Below are 19,062 nucleotides of genomic sequence, written 5' to 3' on the forward strand. Positions count from 1 at the left end.
CGTATCTGAAATTCCATTAAACTGTTGAACGCTCAGAGTGAGTCAGCAGACTTTCAGTCCTCTACATCAGATTGTTGAGTAATTATGATGACATTTATAACTCCGTTAATTAGACTGGGTGATGATGAATGGATGTACACAATATTATATGGTTTATTTTTACTTTATGTACAGTTAATTTTTCTTTTTTTTCCCTTTTTTTGTATTATGTTTCATTTACAGTATCTTGTATATTTGTCCATTGGTACTATGCATCTGCATTTAAAGTACTAACTACTGTCCTTGTCTCAGTATACTGAGGAGAAAAGATGTTTTTTTTGTTTTTATTTTTATTTTTTATTTTTTATTTCCAGGGGAAAATGTAAACATTTCAGTTGCTCATACACACAAAACAGCAGTTGGAAATGTAGAACAGAAATATGGAATGAAATGAGAAATAAGCAAAAGCATTAAGTCTAAAAGCACAGAGTGTAGGATGGAAAAAGAAATGTGCAGGGGTGTTAGAAATGTGGTACGAACAAAACACAAGGAACTGAAAAAATAAACGACTCTTACAAAATACACTGCTCTGATTGGTAGAGATTTAGTAGATCATGGATGTAGTAAAAACTGATTCTTCTTAACACTAACTAGTGTTACTTTAACTCAACACTTCTTTGTAGAGTTAGAAATGTACTCTGTGTGTCAATTTGAACTATTAAAGTGTCATCTTCATATTTACACTGGGAGGCCTAAATATTTATGAAACACACTGCAGTATACTTTTCATACTTAATAAAGATTGTCATTTTATATTGGATATCTGTGGCTAAGTCAGATGTTTCCAAGGATGGAACAAAGAGACAAATGCAGAGTTGAGAAACATCTTTTGTTGAGAATCAGCTCACCATCCGTTCTTATAGACCACCCCTTGCCACAGGCGGGAAGTCAGTAACTCAGTGGTTAACTTATCTCATGGTGCAGAAGTGATTAACATTAAAAACAATAATAATCCACCAGCAACATAAGCAGACGAATCCCAGCAGTGATCACACTACAACAGTTTACACCTAAAGCATATAAACACATCTATAATATCTAAAACACATCTAAATACTTTGCATAAAGGTACTGTATATAAGGAAAACTCTGTCCCCCAAATTTGAAATGGGACTGTGCAGTGCTTAGATCAACTGACTACAGAGTTGGATTATTACTGAATGCATTATTATTGTCAAGTTACTCCCACACTGAAGGCTATTTACTCAGAATGGAGTTAAAATTACACTTTGTGGGTTAAAATCAACTCTGAAATGTTTAACACTGAGATTTCAACTCTCCAGGTTTTACTGTGTACTCTGTCATGGCACTCTATGATGAGTTCTGTCAAAGGGACGGAAAGGAAAACATTTTTTTTAGATAAAAGTTTTACATCTTTTGAAAGATGTTTGTCTGTATTTCCTTCATCAATCTTATCAGCAGTGATGGTTTCATATCTGATTTCATAACTGCGTTAACACATGAGTTCAACTTAAAAAATCAAAATTTGTGTAATGAGTGTTATTTACAGTATATGTTAAATGATTAAACCATGCTGTGTGAATGTCTGATGAAAAAGACTGAACTGTAGTCTAACAGAAGATTAGTTTAAGGCAGACTGAAAGATGGTCATGTAGCCCGCTGCAGTTTTGAGAGGGTTTTGAAACCGTGACTACTTGCTGTCAAACTGGCATTTAAAGGGTTAAAATACTGAGAATATTTACCAAGTGGTAGTTTTGATCAGTACTGCAGTTGATTAAAAGATTTAAGTCATAAAAAGAGGGAAAATATTAATCTGTACATTTTTATAGCAGTTTTTGTAAGTGGACATTCTTGACCACAGATGGCTAATCAGAGAGTAAAGTTTTAAATTAGACACGATGCAAAAACTATTACTGCATCAAAATTGATTATTGATAACCTTTGACATGTCCAGGACTACGCTTTAAAATATAGTCATCAGACATTTATTTTTCAGAAAATAACTAAAATAGCTCATTTTCTGACAACTATGCCTTCTTGCGGTTGAACTTGAATTTAAAGGTTAAAATTCAGTAAAAATTCAAATATTTTATAGTTTTGGACACCACTAAAGACGGTGAAAGGAATTAATCCCAAAAAATGAGGGAAAAATAATATTATATAATTTTTTGATTTTTTTTTTTTTTTTTTGCATCAGAATTTTTGTCCACAAATGGGTTATTAATTTTTACAGAGTGAAATGTCAAAGTTTACAAAGGAAACAACCTTCCAAGAAAAAAGTCATGCCCTGTGCAACGACACAGACAAAATTATTACAAAATAAAGTGAAAAAACCCCTCTTTTGGAGTGATACCAGGGGGTTGAAGAAAGAAAAGCCAGTTTAAAGCTAGTGTTTCATTTTTTACTGTTAAATTGAACACCCATTGAAAAAAGGTACAAAAAAACATTTTATGCTAGGTAAAATTTTCCAAGGGAAAAAAATCAGAACCAGCAATGAAGACCAGGACAAAAAAAATCAAAGCTTGATCACCTCCTCCTGTGTTTTTTCTTCATCTTGACTAAAGTCAGGTTGTAGTTTGAATTTTTGTAGTCTAACAATAGTGATAATAAGTAGCTAAGTAGCGCCCCCAACCTTGTGTGTTCAATCCCTTAACTTCCCCCCACCATTCTTCACACTCACGCTCACATACAAGCGACTGTACAGTATACACCGCCTCCAGGCAAAGCGAGAGGGTTTTGTGTTGTTTGGAGAGGCCTTTGTTTAGACAATGTGTCACACAGTCAGTGTTTGGTACTCCACCTCGTCCTCATCCACTCCGTGTTTACCCACATGCTTTATCCCATCAAAGGTCTCTCTAAATGACACTTTTTAAAAAGCACTGAGTGATCCTCTGGGAAACCAGAGAGAAGGGGAAAAGGAAATTAAAGAGACGTGAAAATATCTGAGGCGAGGTGTTTGTCACCGGCTGTAAAACCAACAGCAGCAGGCACTGGAGCACGACTCTTCATCCCTCTTGTGTGTTTGGATTGTTTGTGGAAGCAGCAGAATGCACTAGACGTTGTTTACTCTTACCTTTGTCTGTTTGCTGCCGTCCTTGAACATGCGACGCTTGCCCTCCACGGTGACAAGTGTGCGCCTGTCTGTATGAGCGAGGGATACCACATGCTATAGTTTATCTCTACATGTCTGGACTATACCGCTGAAGAAAAACGGCGCCTCTTTTTTTCTAAATATGGTCAAAAATGTGTGGAAAGTAGAAAATCTTCCTTTCACCCCCTTTTAGAGGGAGTTTTCTGGTGCTTTTTCCTCAGGCGTGCATGCAAAGAAAAGAGAGGGAGAAAGAGAAAGAGGGGGCCTGGGGCATGTGACAAGCTGTGGGCTGTGAGATCCTCGAAAAAACTCTGGCTGATCAAAAAGACCCTGGAGTGGGAGGGGGCGATGCTGAAGCGTGTTGTGCAGAGCATTCTGTCATCTGTCTCTTTTTCTAACATTGTCCAAATCTTCTCTCCACCCATTGTCCTTTAAATCCCTTTTCTAGCTCCTTCTATCTATTTCTTTATATCGCTAACTTCCATGTGGCTTTTGTTTCAAACTTGTTTTCAACTCGGTGTACTTTTCCCCATTCCTGTTTCTAGTATTTACAGAAAAAAATTCAACATCTCTACCAGCAGTCTGAGGTCAATGATTTTAACACTTTATTTTCTAGTATTATCACACAGAAATGTTCTCTTTTAGACTGACTGACTTTACATTAGACTCACGACAATGATGTAACCAGACTCAATGGTGTTTCAGAGCCTACATTTGCTCTGAATTTCCACTTGTAGACCATGAATCATTTAAATGTACTGCAGTGTTGATCACCAGTATCACCTTATTCCTTATGCAACAAATATTTATAGAGTATGCTTTTTGTTTATGCAACTCTATTGCCAGAGTGGTCCTCCCTTTCAGTGCCACCTAAATTTTGAGGAGTATCTAGAGACTGACATTTAAAAAATGACTGACAGGCTCAACTTAGACCAATTAATTTAATAAATCACTACATAAATTAATTAAAAAAACATGAACATTGAAAGTGATCAGTGAATAATATGGTATCCTAGTCAGGGAAAGATGTGTAATCAGAGTGGAACAGTTTATGCAATACTTATGGTTAGGGCTGCACAATAAATCAGATTTTTATTGTTACTGCAATATGAGCTTTTACTGTACTCATGTCATTCAGTCATGGTCAACATAATTTGGATTTTTGACAAAAATATGAAAAAGTGAAAATCAATTTTTACAAAGTAATGTACATTAAATAAAAATATGTAATTTAAAATAAGTGGTTGCAGAAATATTCACCCCCTTTAAAGTGACTGACCTAATTCAAAAGAGGTCCAGCCAACTGGTGCTAGTAGTCTCACAGTTAGTGAAATGAAGATCACCTGAGTGCAGTGAATGTGTCTCAAGTGATTGTAGTATAAAGACACCTGAGTTTGGAAGGTCCAGTCACTGGTTAATCAGTCTTCCTGGCTACCATTACACCACCAAAATAGGGCTTTCTGGCCATCGGACAAGATGTTATGTTCGGTGGACACCAAACACTGCACATCACCACAAACACACCATGCACTGTGAAGCATGGCAGCATCATGCTGTGGGGATATTTCTCAGCAGTCAGCCCAGGCTTGTAAAGGTAGAGGCTAAAATCAATATGGAGGAAAATCCTGGAGGGCGATTTTATTCAGTCTGCAAGAGAACTACAGCTTAGGAGAAGATTTATTTTCCAGCAAGACAATGACCTGAAGCGTACAGGGAAAGCTACCGGGAAAGTGATTTAAATGCAACAAGGTGAATGTTCTGGAGTGGCCGAGTCAAAGCACAAGCCTCAGTCCAACAGAGAATGTGTGGCTCGACTTGGAAAGGGCTATTGATGCCCGATCCCTGTGCAGCCTGACAGAGCTTGAGCAGTTTTGCAAAGAAGAATGGAGTTAAATTACAGTGTACAGAAGATGTGCAAGCCTGACTGAGAGCTACCCACACAGACTCAGTGCTGTGATTACAGCCAACGGTGCATCTACAAAATACTGACTTTAAGTAGGTGAATATTAATGCAGTCACTTTCTCATCATTATATTTTTCTATTTGACATTACTTTGTAGAAATATGTTTTCACTTTGATTTTAAATAGTTTTTCTGGTTTTCTTTGTTGTCAAAAAAGCCAAATTATATTGATGATTGATTATAAAATCACTAAAAGGGTAAAACATCCAAATGGATGAAAATTTTTTATAGGCACTGTAAATGAGAAAAATCATTTAAATGAAACAAGCCATGCTTTCTCACACAGTACATGTAAAGTTTATCAATTAAATGGAGGCCAGGGTATTACAGCTTACATTTTCTATGTGGTCAGATGAAGCTCAAATATCAGCTATCAGCAATCCTCAGATTCACTGGTGCCAATTTAGTGGAGAAAATAGTGAAGGTTTTGTTTAGGATTTAGAACAAACATGATGCACAGCCATAGCTAAAGTTAGACAGACTACATAGTATTAGTATGTTTATGTAAGCAGAGGGAATTGTTGAAAAAAGATGATATTTCCATCAAATAGAAGCCAAACTTCTGACTCCAAGAGGAGGTTTTTGGAAAAAAATTTTTTTAAAAAAACAACCACTCATACTTGTTTTCATGGATGAACGTGAGAAAACATTGGCAGTGTGGGTGTCTTAAACCAAAGAAGTCATGAAAAGCACATTAGTATCAGCCCTGACTCAAAATCACTTCATCATCATGTAAAAGTTACTAAAAAGAGAATCACCTGAAACTCCAAATAACGGAGAAGCATTCTGCTGCTCTGACAGGATGATCAGACATCGTAGATTACTTTCATCAAGATGAAAAAACTCTCCAAACCAACAACTGAGCAACACTAGAAAAAGTCAGACCTGCTGTGAGTTTTATCTCTGCAGGAAATGTGTGTTTCACACCAACAGTAACACTGAATAGTGGCGAACATAATTCAAAGTATCTGTGTAAAGCTGAATGTTTTAACTGTGCCTGATTTAACGGGACGCTGCAGCACCGTCAGCAGCCCTGCTTCCCACGTCCATGAATAAAGTCATCAACAGAAATGAGTAGATCTCCTTATTTGATTGTCTGTTCTTTATGCAGCTTTGCTGTATTATTTTTTAAAGAACCAACATAAACGCCAAAGCTATAATGCCAATAGTGAAATCATTTTCACAGAGCAAATGCTGTTTGGTATTGATCGTAGAATCGATTTCAAACCGGCACTTTGAGAATATTACAATCATGTGTCTAAATTAAATGTCACTTTAAAATGGAAAGGTTTCACTGTAGAATAAGACTTGATATCATTTCCAGTGTACCTTTTCTATTTAAAATCTATGAATGTTTAATGTTGTTTTTCTGCACAGCGAAGGCTGAAGCTGCTTCAAATGTTTAACACAAGCTTTACATTTTTACATGACTGTTCTTTAACGTGATGTTCATCCTTGTGAAAGGGACCCAGCAACAGCAATAATCTGATGCACTTTTCCACAGTTTTAGGCCAGAGGGCAGTGGAACACATGATATTACAGCGTAGTTCAGAGGAGATCAGCAGCTTTTTCGTCCCATATATCAGAACTCATGTATAATGATTTTAATGGACTTACACACAGTCTGACTCACAATTGCAGAAAAAAAGAGTCTTCCCTGCTCAGGGGCTCCTTGGAGGGTCTCTCTGAGCTCGCCATCAGCTCAGACGTTGACCTGCAGGTCACAGGTTTGAGATTAATTTTCCCAAAAGCATTTTGAGCACATTGATGTGGTGCTGAGCCCTCACAGAGACAGAGTGATCACATAGAGACCTTTGTGAGAGGAGAGACAGAGAGGCCTTTTATAGATTTCTACTCACAGCTCCACATCCGCAGGATACTTTTACAAACTTTTTTAACTGGTTATGGCTTTTAATTGTTTTATGATCTATTGCATTTAATAAATATCATATCATTAAAATTAACAATTACCATAACCGTAACAATTCTGGGGCTTTATATATATACCCAATGTAATTTATTATCAGTATCTGGCAAAAACATCATTAACTCTGACCTATTTTTTTTTTCTGGACAGATTAGTCTGCTAATTATCCTTTCAGTTATTCATTTTGTGCACTAAAACAGTAAGTAACGATAACTTGCAATTCGATTGATAATACATGGGAAAATATGGATGATTTAATCAATTTTGGATGGCCCTCCATTCGGCTACCTCATGGTATCAGTTTTTCTCTCATTGTCTTATCTTTAAATTCTCCCAGAAAGCTTAATTTGCACACTAGGATTACAATTCTACCCACAGTTTTGTTTCTTTGTTCTCAAATTTGAACTTATTATCAGCACAACTAAACTTAGCACAAGAAGAAATGTTTAGTATGTTTGGTAGATTATTTCTTTGTTGTAACAATGCTTCTTGGCAATAAACATTATGTTGTAAAGCCTGTTTATTTCCCTTTTAAATGATGCCACATTTGTAAGGAACATGCATCTGTGGGATGAGCAGCAGAGCTGAGTATGTGGGCTAGTAGCAAGTGTAAGAAGCATGCACAGCCACAACAGCCTGGCTCCTCCTCCTCATGCTGGTCACCAGCCTGGTCACACACTGCTGTGGGATGGCATCCCATTCTTCATCCAGCATTTGTCACAAGTCAGCCAATGTGGTTGTGTTGGTCACTCTGGCACGAACAGCACGCCCAAGCTGATCCCACAAGTGTTCAGTGGGGTTGAGGTCAGGACTGCTGGCAGGCCATTCTGTGGGGGTCAGTGTTGCCATCTTAGCATATATTGTATTGCCACTGGTGGAATCTCATCTTGACATCTCTGTACATTGAGACTGCCTCCAATGAGGCCAGTCAGGCACCTGATTGGTAGCACCTGGGGGGACCGAAACAAGAGTCAATAGCAACAGCAAAATAAGCCGTTTGGCATTGGCAGAGAAGATTCTGCAAATTTTTCATGGGTGCAACTCACACACTCAGCTCTGCTGCTCATCCCACAAATGCGTGTTCCCTATAAATGTAGCACCATTTAAAAGGGAAATAAACAGATTTTCCAACACTATAAGATTTATTGCCAAGAAGCAAAGAAATGATCTACCAAACACAAATGTCCTTACTTTGTTTGCTAAGTTTATTTACATAATTATGTTGCCAGTGTAATGCATGGGTGTCAAACTCAAGGCCCAGGGGCCAATTCCAGCCTGAGGTAGTTATACCTGGCCCACAGGTCATATCATATTTTTATTATAACTGGCTGACCAGTATGAGGTCTGCAGATTTCCTCCACTATGAAAATGTAAATTTAACCTCAATGATTTAAAATATCCTATTAAGTCATAAAAACTAAAGAGTAAAAATTTATCTGACAACAAAATCAGGAATGTGGAGAAAAAAAAAATTGTGTTTTCATTTCATACTTTCAATATTGCATCTCAGAATTACCTATGATTTTAAATTTCCCACCTTAACCTTTTCAACTCATAATTTTAACTTTTATCACACATTTTTAACTAAATATTTCAAATTTCATCGCATGTTTTGACCTTCAAATTCCTAACTTTGACTTTTAATCTTGTATTTTTACCTGTTAGACTCAAAATGTATGATTTGAACTCATATTTTGACCTTTTAAACTCATGATTTTGTCTTCCTATCTCATATATTTACTTATAAAAACATTATTTTTACTGTTAATAGTGTGTTTTGACTTTTTGAACTCATTCATTTAATTTTTTAATCTCAGAGTTTCATTTTTAATGTTTCATTTTGACTTTTTTTTTAATTTCCAGGTTTTTTGCCCATGATTTATCACTGGTGAAAATGAGTCGACAGTTTATGGTTAAATGTTGACCCTCAGGTTAGACCTAAATTCAGAATCCAGCCCCTGCTGTGATTGAGTTTGACACCCCTGGTGTAATTAGTTAGAGATGAAGACGCGTTAGAGTCTTAAAATGTATGAAAAGGGTCTTGATAAAATTATTAAAAAAGTCAATTCGATGCCAGATTCTCTGTAAATACCATGTTTTTTGCTGTTGTTTTATAATTCAAAAAAGCCAAAATGGTGCTAAATGAAGAGCAATTTGAGGCTGAAAGTCTGGCTCTTATTTCTGAGCTGAGCCAGATGACCTGGATCTCTAGAAAGAGCTGGACTTCCCATCATCATAATTACCCTGTTTGCTGTCACCTTTTTCAGACATTTGTTTTGCTGTTGTTTAAAGTGTGTCTTGTTTTATTTCCATATTTTATTGTATTTGATTGATATCCATTTAAAAAGCTAAAATGATCTCTAAAGGACCAGATGATTTAGGTGCAATCTTTGCAGTAAAATAAAAAGACAAACCATAAATAAGCCCTTAAAATGTCTTTTTATCTGCTTATAAGTGCATTACCGTGCAGTAAATCATTTACACACTGTTTTCCCCTAAACAAACAGTACAGTGGTAATAGAAGTTGAACATATGTCTTGTGACATTCATCAATATGAGACCATTTCACCACAGGATGTTGGTATGCCACAGGTGTCACCTCTCAGTCAGCCTGCTGTATTTCATATCCCAGCCCACTTCCCCCCTCTCTCACTGACAAAGCCATGGCTTGACTTGTTTCCATGACCACGGGCCTTATAGTCACCCGTCTTGCGAGGGAAGCCGGGTCTTTCTTCCTGAAAGTTGTTTTCCTTCTTTCATACTGTCCTTTTTTTATCTTTGTATCTACAGTTAAGTGGATTCCTTTGATAAATGAGGGCAGTCAGAGAGGTTTCCTGCATCTCTTTCTACATTACAGCCTTCATTTTCTTCTCGGAGCAGCCCTCTACAGTAGATAATGTGCTGTGAGGAGCTGATAAATTCCACGCAGATTTTCTTAATGATACAACCAGCTGTCTTTGAAAACATTAATGCACAGTAGGCCCTAATACGAAATGAAACTGTATTAGAAAAAACATTGATACTTTCCAGTAATCTTTCTCTTAGAGCCTGTTCTTTACCCCCCACACTCACATGGGGGGTAATCAGTCATCAATGGAGAGATGGGGAGAAAAGGTGAGGGAAGCTCTGCAGAAAGAAGAGATAGATGATGAGACTGTGAGAGCCATTATACCTTAAAATGTAACACCAGCCTCCATTTTAGGAGAAAATTGCCCATCTTCACTCACTCTCGACTTTGATGTGGGTTTGATGGATCGGCAGCGATGTGTTCGATACCCATTCAGAGATAGACCTCACAGACAGGGTGCTCTGATAACCTGATCGCCCACCACCACCGCCGTCATCATGAGTGAAGCCTGTCTGAGCAAACTGATGAGAGTATCCCTGCTTTGTTTGACAATTGGTGTGTAACTGATTAAATCCTCGTGATCTATTGTAGGGCTGGGGGATATGGGCCAAACATCTCAACAGTTTTTCGATCATTGGTGACACATTATACACATCTCAACATTTCTCTGCAGGGGAATAAATGGTTGTTACATACCAGATTTTCAAACTTTCAAACAAAAATAGAAGTCCTGGGCTCCCACTATTAGGTCATTTATTGTTTTTAATGCTTAGAAATGGCTGGCAAACTCCTGCATGTTGGTACATTTGGTGGAAATAAGAACCATTGTATCTTACATGTACTACCAGCCTCCATTTAAGGAGAAGTTGCCCATCTTTTCTCACTTTCAGCTATGATGTGGGTTTGATTGATGCGTTTGGTGTGTTCAAAACTGACTCAGTGAAATACTTCACTCACAGCACTACTCTAATTAATTCCTGCACACCGTCAAAATTGCATAATACATCGACAACTTTCAGAAAAGTAGGTTGAACACTTTTCCACATGTTGCTAACCACTTATCCAAATGTTGCCAACATATTTAGGTGAATGGAAATCATTGAGTTGCTGTATTTTTTGATACATCCTATCATTAAAAGAATAAATATTTAATCATTTTTAAAACATGTGAGTATAGAACATTTTGACAACTTCAATAATTAAGACATCCCCATTGTTTTTGTACACTTTACAAATTGTGTAGCATTTTTCCCATCTACTCTTACTTCCTATTTTGCTGTAGGTTTGAGGGATAGGCAGCAGTATGGATACCCTCTTAGTGGAAACCCTCATGCACAGCATGCTATGATTAACTCCCATGCACTGTCCAAATTGCACAAAATATGTTGGCAACATTTGGAAAAGTAGGGGGAACTGAGAGCCATTGTACTTTTAATGTAATGCCAGCCCTGATTTTGTAGACAACTGACCCTTCGCTTTCACTTTCACTTTTCTTGATAGGCAGCAGTGTGTTTAAAATCATGATAAAACACACATGAATGGTTTATACTAAAGTCTTTTTGGTAATAAATGTGTGTTTTGGGCTGTTTTTTCCACTTTAAATGGTGAAAACAGTTTAAATTGATGTGTATTTTTGACAACGATATGTCATTGGAGAGAGGGGACTCAGTGTTAAAAAGGTTGGGAACCAAAGCTCTAGTAAACTCCTGCACACTGTCTAAATTGCACAAAAAGCAATGGGAACATTTGGAAAAGTGACAAGGAGCGAGGCTGCCTGGCTCCCTTGTTCTTCCAACAATTCTTCAGATGTTGCCAATTCATTTGCACAATTTAGACCATGCTCACTCGAAATACAGCTGGAGATCATTGAGTTTATGTACTGTTAAATGTCATAGGTCATCAAAATGATAGTTTTTATCATTTTGAAACACCTTGTATGTAAGAGTATAGAAACATTTTTACAACCTTTGTACAATTTAGACAGTTTGTGAGGTATAGGCGGCGCGGGTCACAAACTTTCCAAATTGCACAAAATACATCAGCAACATTTGGAAAAGTGGCAAGAAGCAACTGCTCCCTGGCTCTCTTGTTTCCACATTTCCAAATATTGCCACCCACTTCTCCAATTGTTGCTGATATTTGTGCAATTTAGACCATGCTCTCTCTCTTTTGGATAAAAAAATGATTAAGTGCCATTGAAACTTTTCAATACCACTGATCATTAATTTTACAGATTTGATCATTTTGTATTTAGTATTGCATGTAAGAGAACAGAAAAATGTTGACAACCTTTATATGCAAAAACATTGCCAATGCTTTCATACAATTTAGACAGTGTGTATGAGTGATGATTAAAAATCCAAACTGTGGCTCATTTTAGACATTGTTTTTGACCAGTTTGTCACGTACTCGACCATGCAAATGTTTGCTGTGCTTCCTACAAAGGCTCTGTAAATAAAAGCTATGAGTGCCACACATGCTAGAATGTAACTTTTTGTGCATGATGATGAGTCCAGGGCTACCTTGGACTTGTGACACTTGTGACACTAGTTGCAGTGGAGAACTACAGCGATGTACTAAACATTTGACAGCAGTTTTGACACAGGGAGGAGGAAGGGTTTTTCACCCAGCTTTGCTTATAAAGTCAGTAGGAAAAAGCATAAAAAAGAGGGTTAATTTATGCCTTGTATTGTAGCAGAATCACTCTGGCAGGTGGTGCCCTGGTTGGTTGGTAAGTTGAGCAAATTCACCTGACGCTGCTTAAAAGTACCTGCATTTGGCTGGTGACAGGTGCTAATTTCCCAGACTGGACAGCATGCTCTGATTAACACCTGCACACTGTCCAAGTTGCACACAATATGTTGGCAAAGTGGGTAGAATGTGGATGGATCAAGGATTCCCTCACTCTTTTCTAGTTCCACACGTGTCCAGATGTTGCCAACATATTTGTGCAATTCAGACCCTCCGACCTCAGCATTTGAAAACATTGGTAATGTTTCTGTACAGTTTAGACAATGTGCAAGAATTTGCCTGCAACTTGCATGATTCAAAACCCCCAAATTGCCCTAAATAGGGTATCTAGTGATTTTGTTTCCATGTATATTCAAACAATATGATTTGCTTTGTAGAATCACATAAAGCTTCTGGCATTGAGACAACCATCTGTTCCCTAAACAGGAAAAAAATTGTGAGACATATCCTCATCAGTCCATTTTGGTCCATATCGCCCAGCCCTACCTCCATCATCATAATCATCACTGTGGCCTGTACTAATGAGTCTTCCCCTGCTCTGTTTGCTCATCAGCCTATAAATGGTTAATTCCTCATGATCTATATGAGGATATATGATCAGAGGGGATCGTCTTCCATGACAGGCCCTGATCCATTCTTACCTCATTATTTATCCTCTAGGCAAAAATCGACTCATTTTTTTCTTAATGACAAACTTTGATTGCTTTTATTGTTTCAGTGCTACAAAGCTCATGACGTATTGGACGCAACCCCCCGCGTGCCTCGTGGTAAAATGCATGGAATCAGCACGACACGTCTTGCATGGTGACACAACGATGGCTGCCGTCGCGTAAAGGCTAAATACTGTAGCTACAACACTGAATAAACATGAGCTTGTACATTAAGAGCGAAAGTTCCTGTTTTGTGTCTCATTTATCAGTGACCCCGGGTTTTCTGGGTTTTTTTTACACGGTCTTTTTGAACACACCCCGAAAGGAGACTGTCCCTGAAGAAAGTCTGGATGATAATTTTTGCTGTTCCATAAGGTCAGAGAACATTTCCAGCTGTCCGGTTATAACCACTTGACATTTTCCCGCCTTGTTTTGGTTAATGTCTGTGGAATTTGCATCTTATAATCTTCTTGAAAGCACTTTGGAAGTCTTTGTTGAAGTAGGCATATATGATGGGGTTGAGGAGAGAGTTGGAGTAGCCCAACCAGTTTATGACAGCGCCCAGCCAGTCCGGCATGTAGCAGCTCTCTGCACAGAAAGGCAGCACGAGCGCCACGATGAAAAACGGCAGCCAGCAGAAGATAAAAGTTCCCATGATGATGCCGAGTGTTTTCACTGTTTTACGCTCCCTTGCAAGCGCAATCTTCCTCTTCGCGCCCGAGTTCTTCTCATTCATGTTTTCGTAGCCATGTGATGAGGACTGAGGAGTGTTGGGCAGAGGCAGGTGCGTCTTGGAGTTGCTGTTAACTTCTATGATTTCTAGTGACTCCCCTTCTTCTCCGTGCCTCGCTGCGCCGTTTACGCACGGAGAGCCGTGTTTGGAGTCGTCTCCGCGCTTCCAACCTTTGCCCCCTGCCTCGCCGTTTGTTTTCTTATGGAAGATGGCCGGAGACACACTCAAGCACTTGTCAGACACTTTTGAAGTCTCGGTTTTTTTCACCGTCTTTCGGATCCGGAAGCGAGCAGCTTTGAATATCCTCCCGTACAGGACCAGCATGAGGATGAGAGGGATGTAAAAAGCTCCAAATGTGGAGTAGATGGTATATCCCGGGTCCTGGCTGATGATGCATGCGTCTGGATTCGCCCTGTCTTCGGCGCTTCTCCAGCCTAACATAGGCGGAATTGAGATGGAGAAACCAATCAGCCAGGTGACGCTTATCAGGACCGCAGCTCGCCTCGGTGTCCGTTTATTTACATAGTCTATGGGGTCTGTTATGGCCCAGTACCTGTCCAAAGCTATTGCGCACAGATGCAGGATGGATGAAGTGCAACAGAGTACATCCAGAGAGATAAACAAGTCACATATCTCCTGCCCTAGTGTCCACTTGTTTAAAACTTGGTAAAGGGCCGCCATTGGCAACACCAGCACCGATACCATGAGGTCTGTGACGGCCAAAGACCCAATCAGATAGTTGGCCACATTCTGGAGAGATCTCTCCAGGGCGATGGCTGCCACGACGCACGCGTTTCCAAATATGGAGCAAAGGATGAGGGCCCCTAGGAGCAGGGAGGTGATAATCTGGTAACTCAGCTCCACATCTGGCAAGGCGCGAGACCCCGTGCCATTGTCACCCGCGCCCCAGTCGCCCACAACGTCCGACCCGTCAGGGTAACCGCTGGTGGCGTTGCTGTCGTTGCTGCTCGTGGTTATAAAATCCATAATGCGACCACACTCGGAGCGCAACTTTCCCGGTAAAGCAGGACACAGTCAGCCTCTCAGACTGCTGCTGCTGCCGCTGTGCGTTTCACCGGCATCCATCGGAGTTACCGTGTTCGTGCCGTCGCTCTCAGGACGCATGACGCAGACGTGTGTGTGAGTGAGTGTGCGTGAGTGGGGTTGTGAGTGTTGAAAGCCGGGTGCGCTCACTGGTACTGCGAATCATCTGAGCTTGGTGACGACGTGAATTCATTTATACGAGCAGCTTCGAGTACGTCAGACCGTGTGGAGGTCGCCCTGGAGTTTTGTGCCTCTGCTCTCCTCAGTGCTCCGTTTTTCACTTGAGACAGCCGAGGAGGGCGCACAGCTACTCCTTCTCCTTCTTTTTCGTTCACTTTTGTACTTTGGGCACACTGAACGCCACTTTTAGTGGATCAACACTTGAAACTTTTTTTTTTACCACAACACCAAGAAACCACATACAAAAAAGTTGAAATTTTTTTTTAAATCATCGTCTTCTTAACCTTATTTTGTTGCAGAATCTTTATTATAAGGTGTTTTTACACTCAACTCAAAATACCTTAAGAATACAAGCCAAGTAGAGAGATTCTCAGAGCCAGGAGAGCGCATAGGACAGTTTCAGGACCAGGGACAGCTCCTCCTCAGCACAGAGAGGAGAGCTGCTGCCATCTGCCGTTCACAGAGGCTACTGCATCAAATCACAGCAGTGAGTGAGTTTAAAGAGAGGGCAGCTACTGTGGGAAGGAAGAGAGGAACATGGGAGAGCTTGGGCTGCAGAGGGAGAGGGTTGAAGAGGCTAAAAGAAAATTATATATTAGATGAGGGAACGATTCCAAGCAAACAATTATTATATTGCCTTATGTTCAAGTTTTTTTTGGGTTTAACTTTTAATGCCAGCCATGAGTCAGAAAACATCCTAAAATAAAAAACAGCTGGTGAGGGAAAACAAACTCCCTTCCAGGATGGAGAGAGAGCTTGGTTCAAGTTTTCCATTAACATAGTCTGACGTTTGAGAGAAATGAAATCCAAAGGAAAATTATTGTTCGAGATTTACAAACCCCAGTTGCAAAAATGATGGAACTTTTGCGATGTGAATAAAAACAGAATACAGTGATTTGAAATCATTCCAATCTGTTTTCAATTCAATACAGCACAAAGACAAGATATTTCATGTTCAAACTCATCAACTTTTTTTTTCAAGTTTTGATGACTGTATCATATTCCAAAAAAGTTGGGACAGGATCACTGTTAGTTTTATGGTATCAGATAGTAATAGTTTAAGTATTAAAGAAGAATTCTTTCCCGTTGTTACTTGATGTGCATCTGAATTGTTCAGCAGTGCAGAGTAGCCTTTGTTGTATTTTGTGCATCATAATGCACAATTCATATTCTTACTGAGAGTCTAGTACCAACACTCTTTCACTGCAAAGCCATGTTTTTGTAATCAGCGCAGAATGTGGCCTTCAATTGTCTCCCTGAAATAAGAAGGGACCTCCCCACCTAGACTGAAGCACATTACTACCTCTCAGTAGTAATGGTGGCTTCACAGATGTGCAAGTTACCCATGCCATAGGCACAAATACACCCACACACCACCACAGATGCTAGCTTTTGAACTTTGTGTGTATAACAGTGGTCCGTTTCCTCTTTTGCCTGGCGCACCCAATGGCTGTTACTGTGGTCATCCGAGGTGAACCCATCCCACAGGACTGCTCATACAAGTACCTGGGGGGTCATATTGACAATACGCTCAGCTGGAGGACCCATGTTGAGAGCCTGTGCTCAAGACTGCAACAGCAAATCTATTTTTTACGCAGACTTAGAGTATTTGGAGTTCAGCAGAAGTTAATGTTGTTATATTCTGCTGTCCTTTAAATCATAATCAGATACGGAATAAAAGCCTGGTATGGTCATTTATCTGTTCAGTTAAAATCACAGATAACTCATCTTGTGCAGACTACTATGAAAATCATGGGTGTCAAAAAGCACCCATCTCTTCAAACACTTTCTGAACAGTCTGTTGTTAGACAGGCGCAGAAAGGTGTTTCTGATCCAACCCACATTCTCCACTCTGAGTTTCAGCTCTTACCCTCAGGAAGAAGATTTAGGGTCCCTCAGACCAGACTGAACCATAACAAACATTCATTTGTGCCCATGTCCATTAAATTTCTGAACAACAGGTGATGTAAGATGTGCCAAGAGATTGTGCAATATGCCATTGCTGCCAGATGTTTGCTTTTTATGTAGATGTAGAAAGTTGTTAGATTGATATGCTGCTGCGACAGGATGTAATGTTATGTGTATGATCTTTATGGACGTATTTATGGATTTTGTAGCTGTGGGACAGAGTCCAGGATAAATTTCCCTACGGGGACATTAAAGTCTATCTTATCTTATCTTACTCATGCAAACAATTGAAATGAGGACTCATCAGACAACTGCACTTTTCCCACTTTGGATCGGTCCATCTCAGATGAGCTCCGGCTCAGAGAAGTCCAGGTTCTCCTAGATGTTGTTGGTACATGGCTTTTCTTCTGGATGCAGAGTTTTAACTTACGTTTGTGATGCAATGACATACTGAGTTACGGTAACTGGCCTTAATTTTCCAAGTGTTCCCAAGCCCACAGACATCGCTGGTGTCTGGCCAAAACCTCCTATCTCCTTTCTTTCAGGGAGTGAAAAAAGAGGCTGTATTCATCAAATTATTTAACAGTGGATAATCATAGCTAGAATCTTTTTGACGATTTTTATTGATTTAAAATCTATTAAAACCTACCGACAGATATGAAGGATGAGTAATAACACTGATTTATGAAAAGAAAAATCATGAAAAATGGAGATACAAGGTTTTGGCCCGATGGCAGCAATAGTCCCCCCAGAATTCTGCCGGTTTATTAAAGGCAGTGCTGCCTGAATAATCAAAGGTAACAGGAATTTATTGTTGGTTTTCAGCCTTGTCCCTTTTGTGCAGAGATTTTTTACCAGAATCTCTGAATCTTTTGATGATATCATGGACTCTAGATGGTAAAATCTCCAAATTCCTTGCATTTGCACATTGAGGAACGTTGTTCATAAACTATGGGTTGAAGAGGGTTTGCAAATCCCTGTATTCTGTTTTTACCTTCATTTTTCCTCAATGTACCAACAGTTTTGGAATTACCTTTTGCAGATTTTTTTTTATATGTACTGCAAAGAGAGAAGCTGTTCCTGGAGCTGGGTGAGTGACAACCATACATGCCCATAAATCACACATGACAAGAAGCATTAATGTTCATAAAAGTGCATATTTGTTTCAGTAATAATAATAACAATAGTAATAACTTTATTTGTATAGCACTTTTAAAAACATGGGTTTACAAAGTACTTTGACAAGTGCAGAAGCAAGCAGAAGAACAAAGCAACAACCCAAAGAAAAGATAAGAAGACAGAATGTGACATGCAGACAACATCAGCAGAATCCATACATTTAAAGAAACTAAACAGGAATATGGATGAGATAGTTATTCATCAAGATCAATATACATCAAAACCTAGATGTCATGTGAAGCCATGCAAACCAAGACATCACAGATATCAATCAGAGTGCAGACATGAAGCCATTCTACACAACTAAGACATCATGTACATCATCAGGATGCAGGCAAGACACAGACACCAAGTACCATAAAACAATAGGAACAATAGGAACCCAGGCAATGCAGGAACCCAGCTGCACAGGCTGAGACCGTACAGTACACAATCACAGGCATGGGGAAGACTGCTGACTTCACATTTCTTTAGACGACAATAACTGACTCCCTCCAAGAGGAGGGTAAGCCACAGAAGGTCACGGCTAAAAGAGCAGGCTGTTCTCAGAGGCCGTATCAAAGCAGATTCATGGAAAGTTGCTCGGAAGAGAAAATTGTGGTAAGAAAAGGAACACAAGCAACAGGGATGAGCACAGCCTTCAGAAGTTTCTCAAACAAAACAGATGGACCCAGGAAATGAACTACAAGTGTCCTGTTCCTGGTGTCCAGCCACTTCTGAACCACCGACAATGTTATAAGTGTTTCACCTGGGCTAAAGAGAAAAAGAACTGGACTGTTGCTCAGTGGT

General features: G+C 39.4%; 2 protein-coding genes across 10 annotated transcripts in view; one reads left to right on the forward strand and one right to left on the reverse strand.

Annotated features, from left to right (window-relative positions):
- Window positions 1–19,062, forward strand: part of rnf180a (ring finger protein 180a) — a 60,571-nt gene that overhangs the window by 23,818 nt on the left and 17,691 nt on the right. The window contains exon 8 of one of the 9 annotated variants that reach the window (XR_005991875.1): window positions 13,298–13,461. The exons of 7 other annotated variants lie outside the window; for them this stretch is intronic. The gene's annotated coding sequence lies outside the window, so the exon portion shown is untranslated. Of the gene's footprint in view, window positions 1–13,297; window positions 13,462–19,062 lie in introns of those variants that run through there. One more of the 9 variants, XR_005991874.1, reaches the window with a different exon arrangement.
- htr1aa (5-hydroxytryptamine (serotonin) receptor 1A a) lies at window positions 13,619–14,949 on the reverse strand. Its single transcript, XM_041786658.1, has one exon. It carries the CDS (start codon window positions 14,947–14,949, stop codon window positions 13,666–13,668), a length of 1,284 nt encoding a protein of 427 aa, XP_041642592.1. The 3' UTR covers window positions 13,619–13,665.

This window comes from Cheilinus undulatus, linkage group 5 (assembly GCF_018320785.1).
Source record: "Cheilinus undulatus linkage group 5, ASM1832078v1, whole genome shotgun sequence".
NCBI classification, from domain to species: Eukaryota; Metazoa; Chordata; class Actinopteri; order Labriformes; family Labridae; genus Cheilinus; species Cheilinus undulatus.

Excerpts from the sequence above, each read along its gene's own strand:
- htr1aa (XM_041786658.1), bottom strand. The coding sequence starts at position 14,949 with ATGGATTTTATAACCACGAGCAGCAACGACAGCAACGCCACCAGCGGT.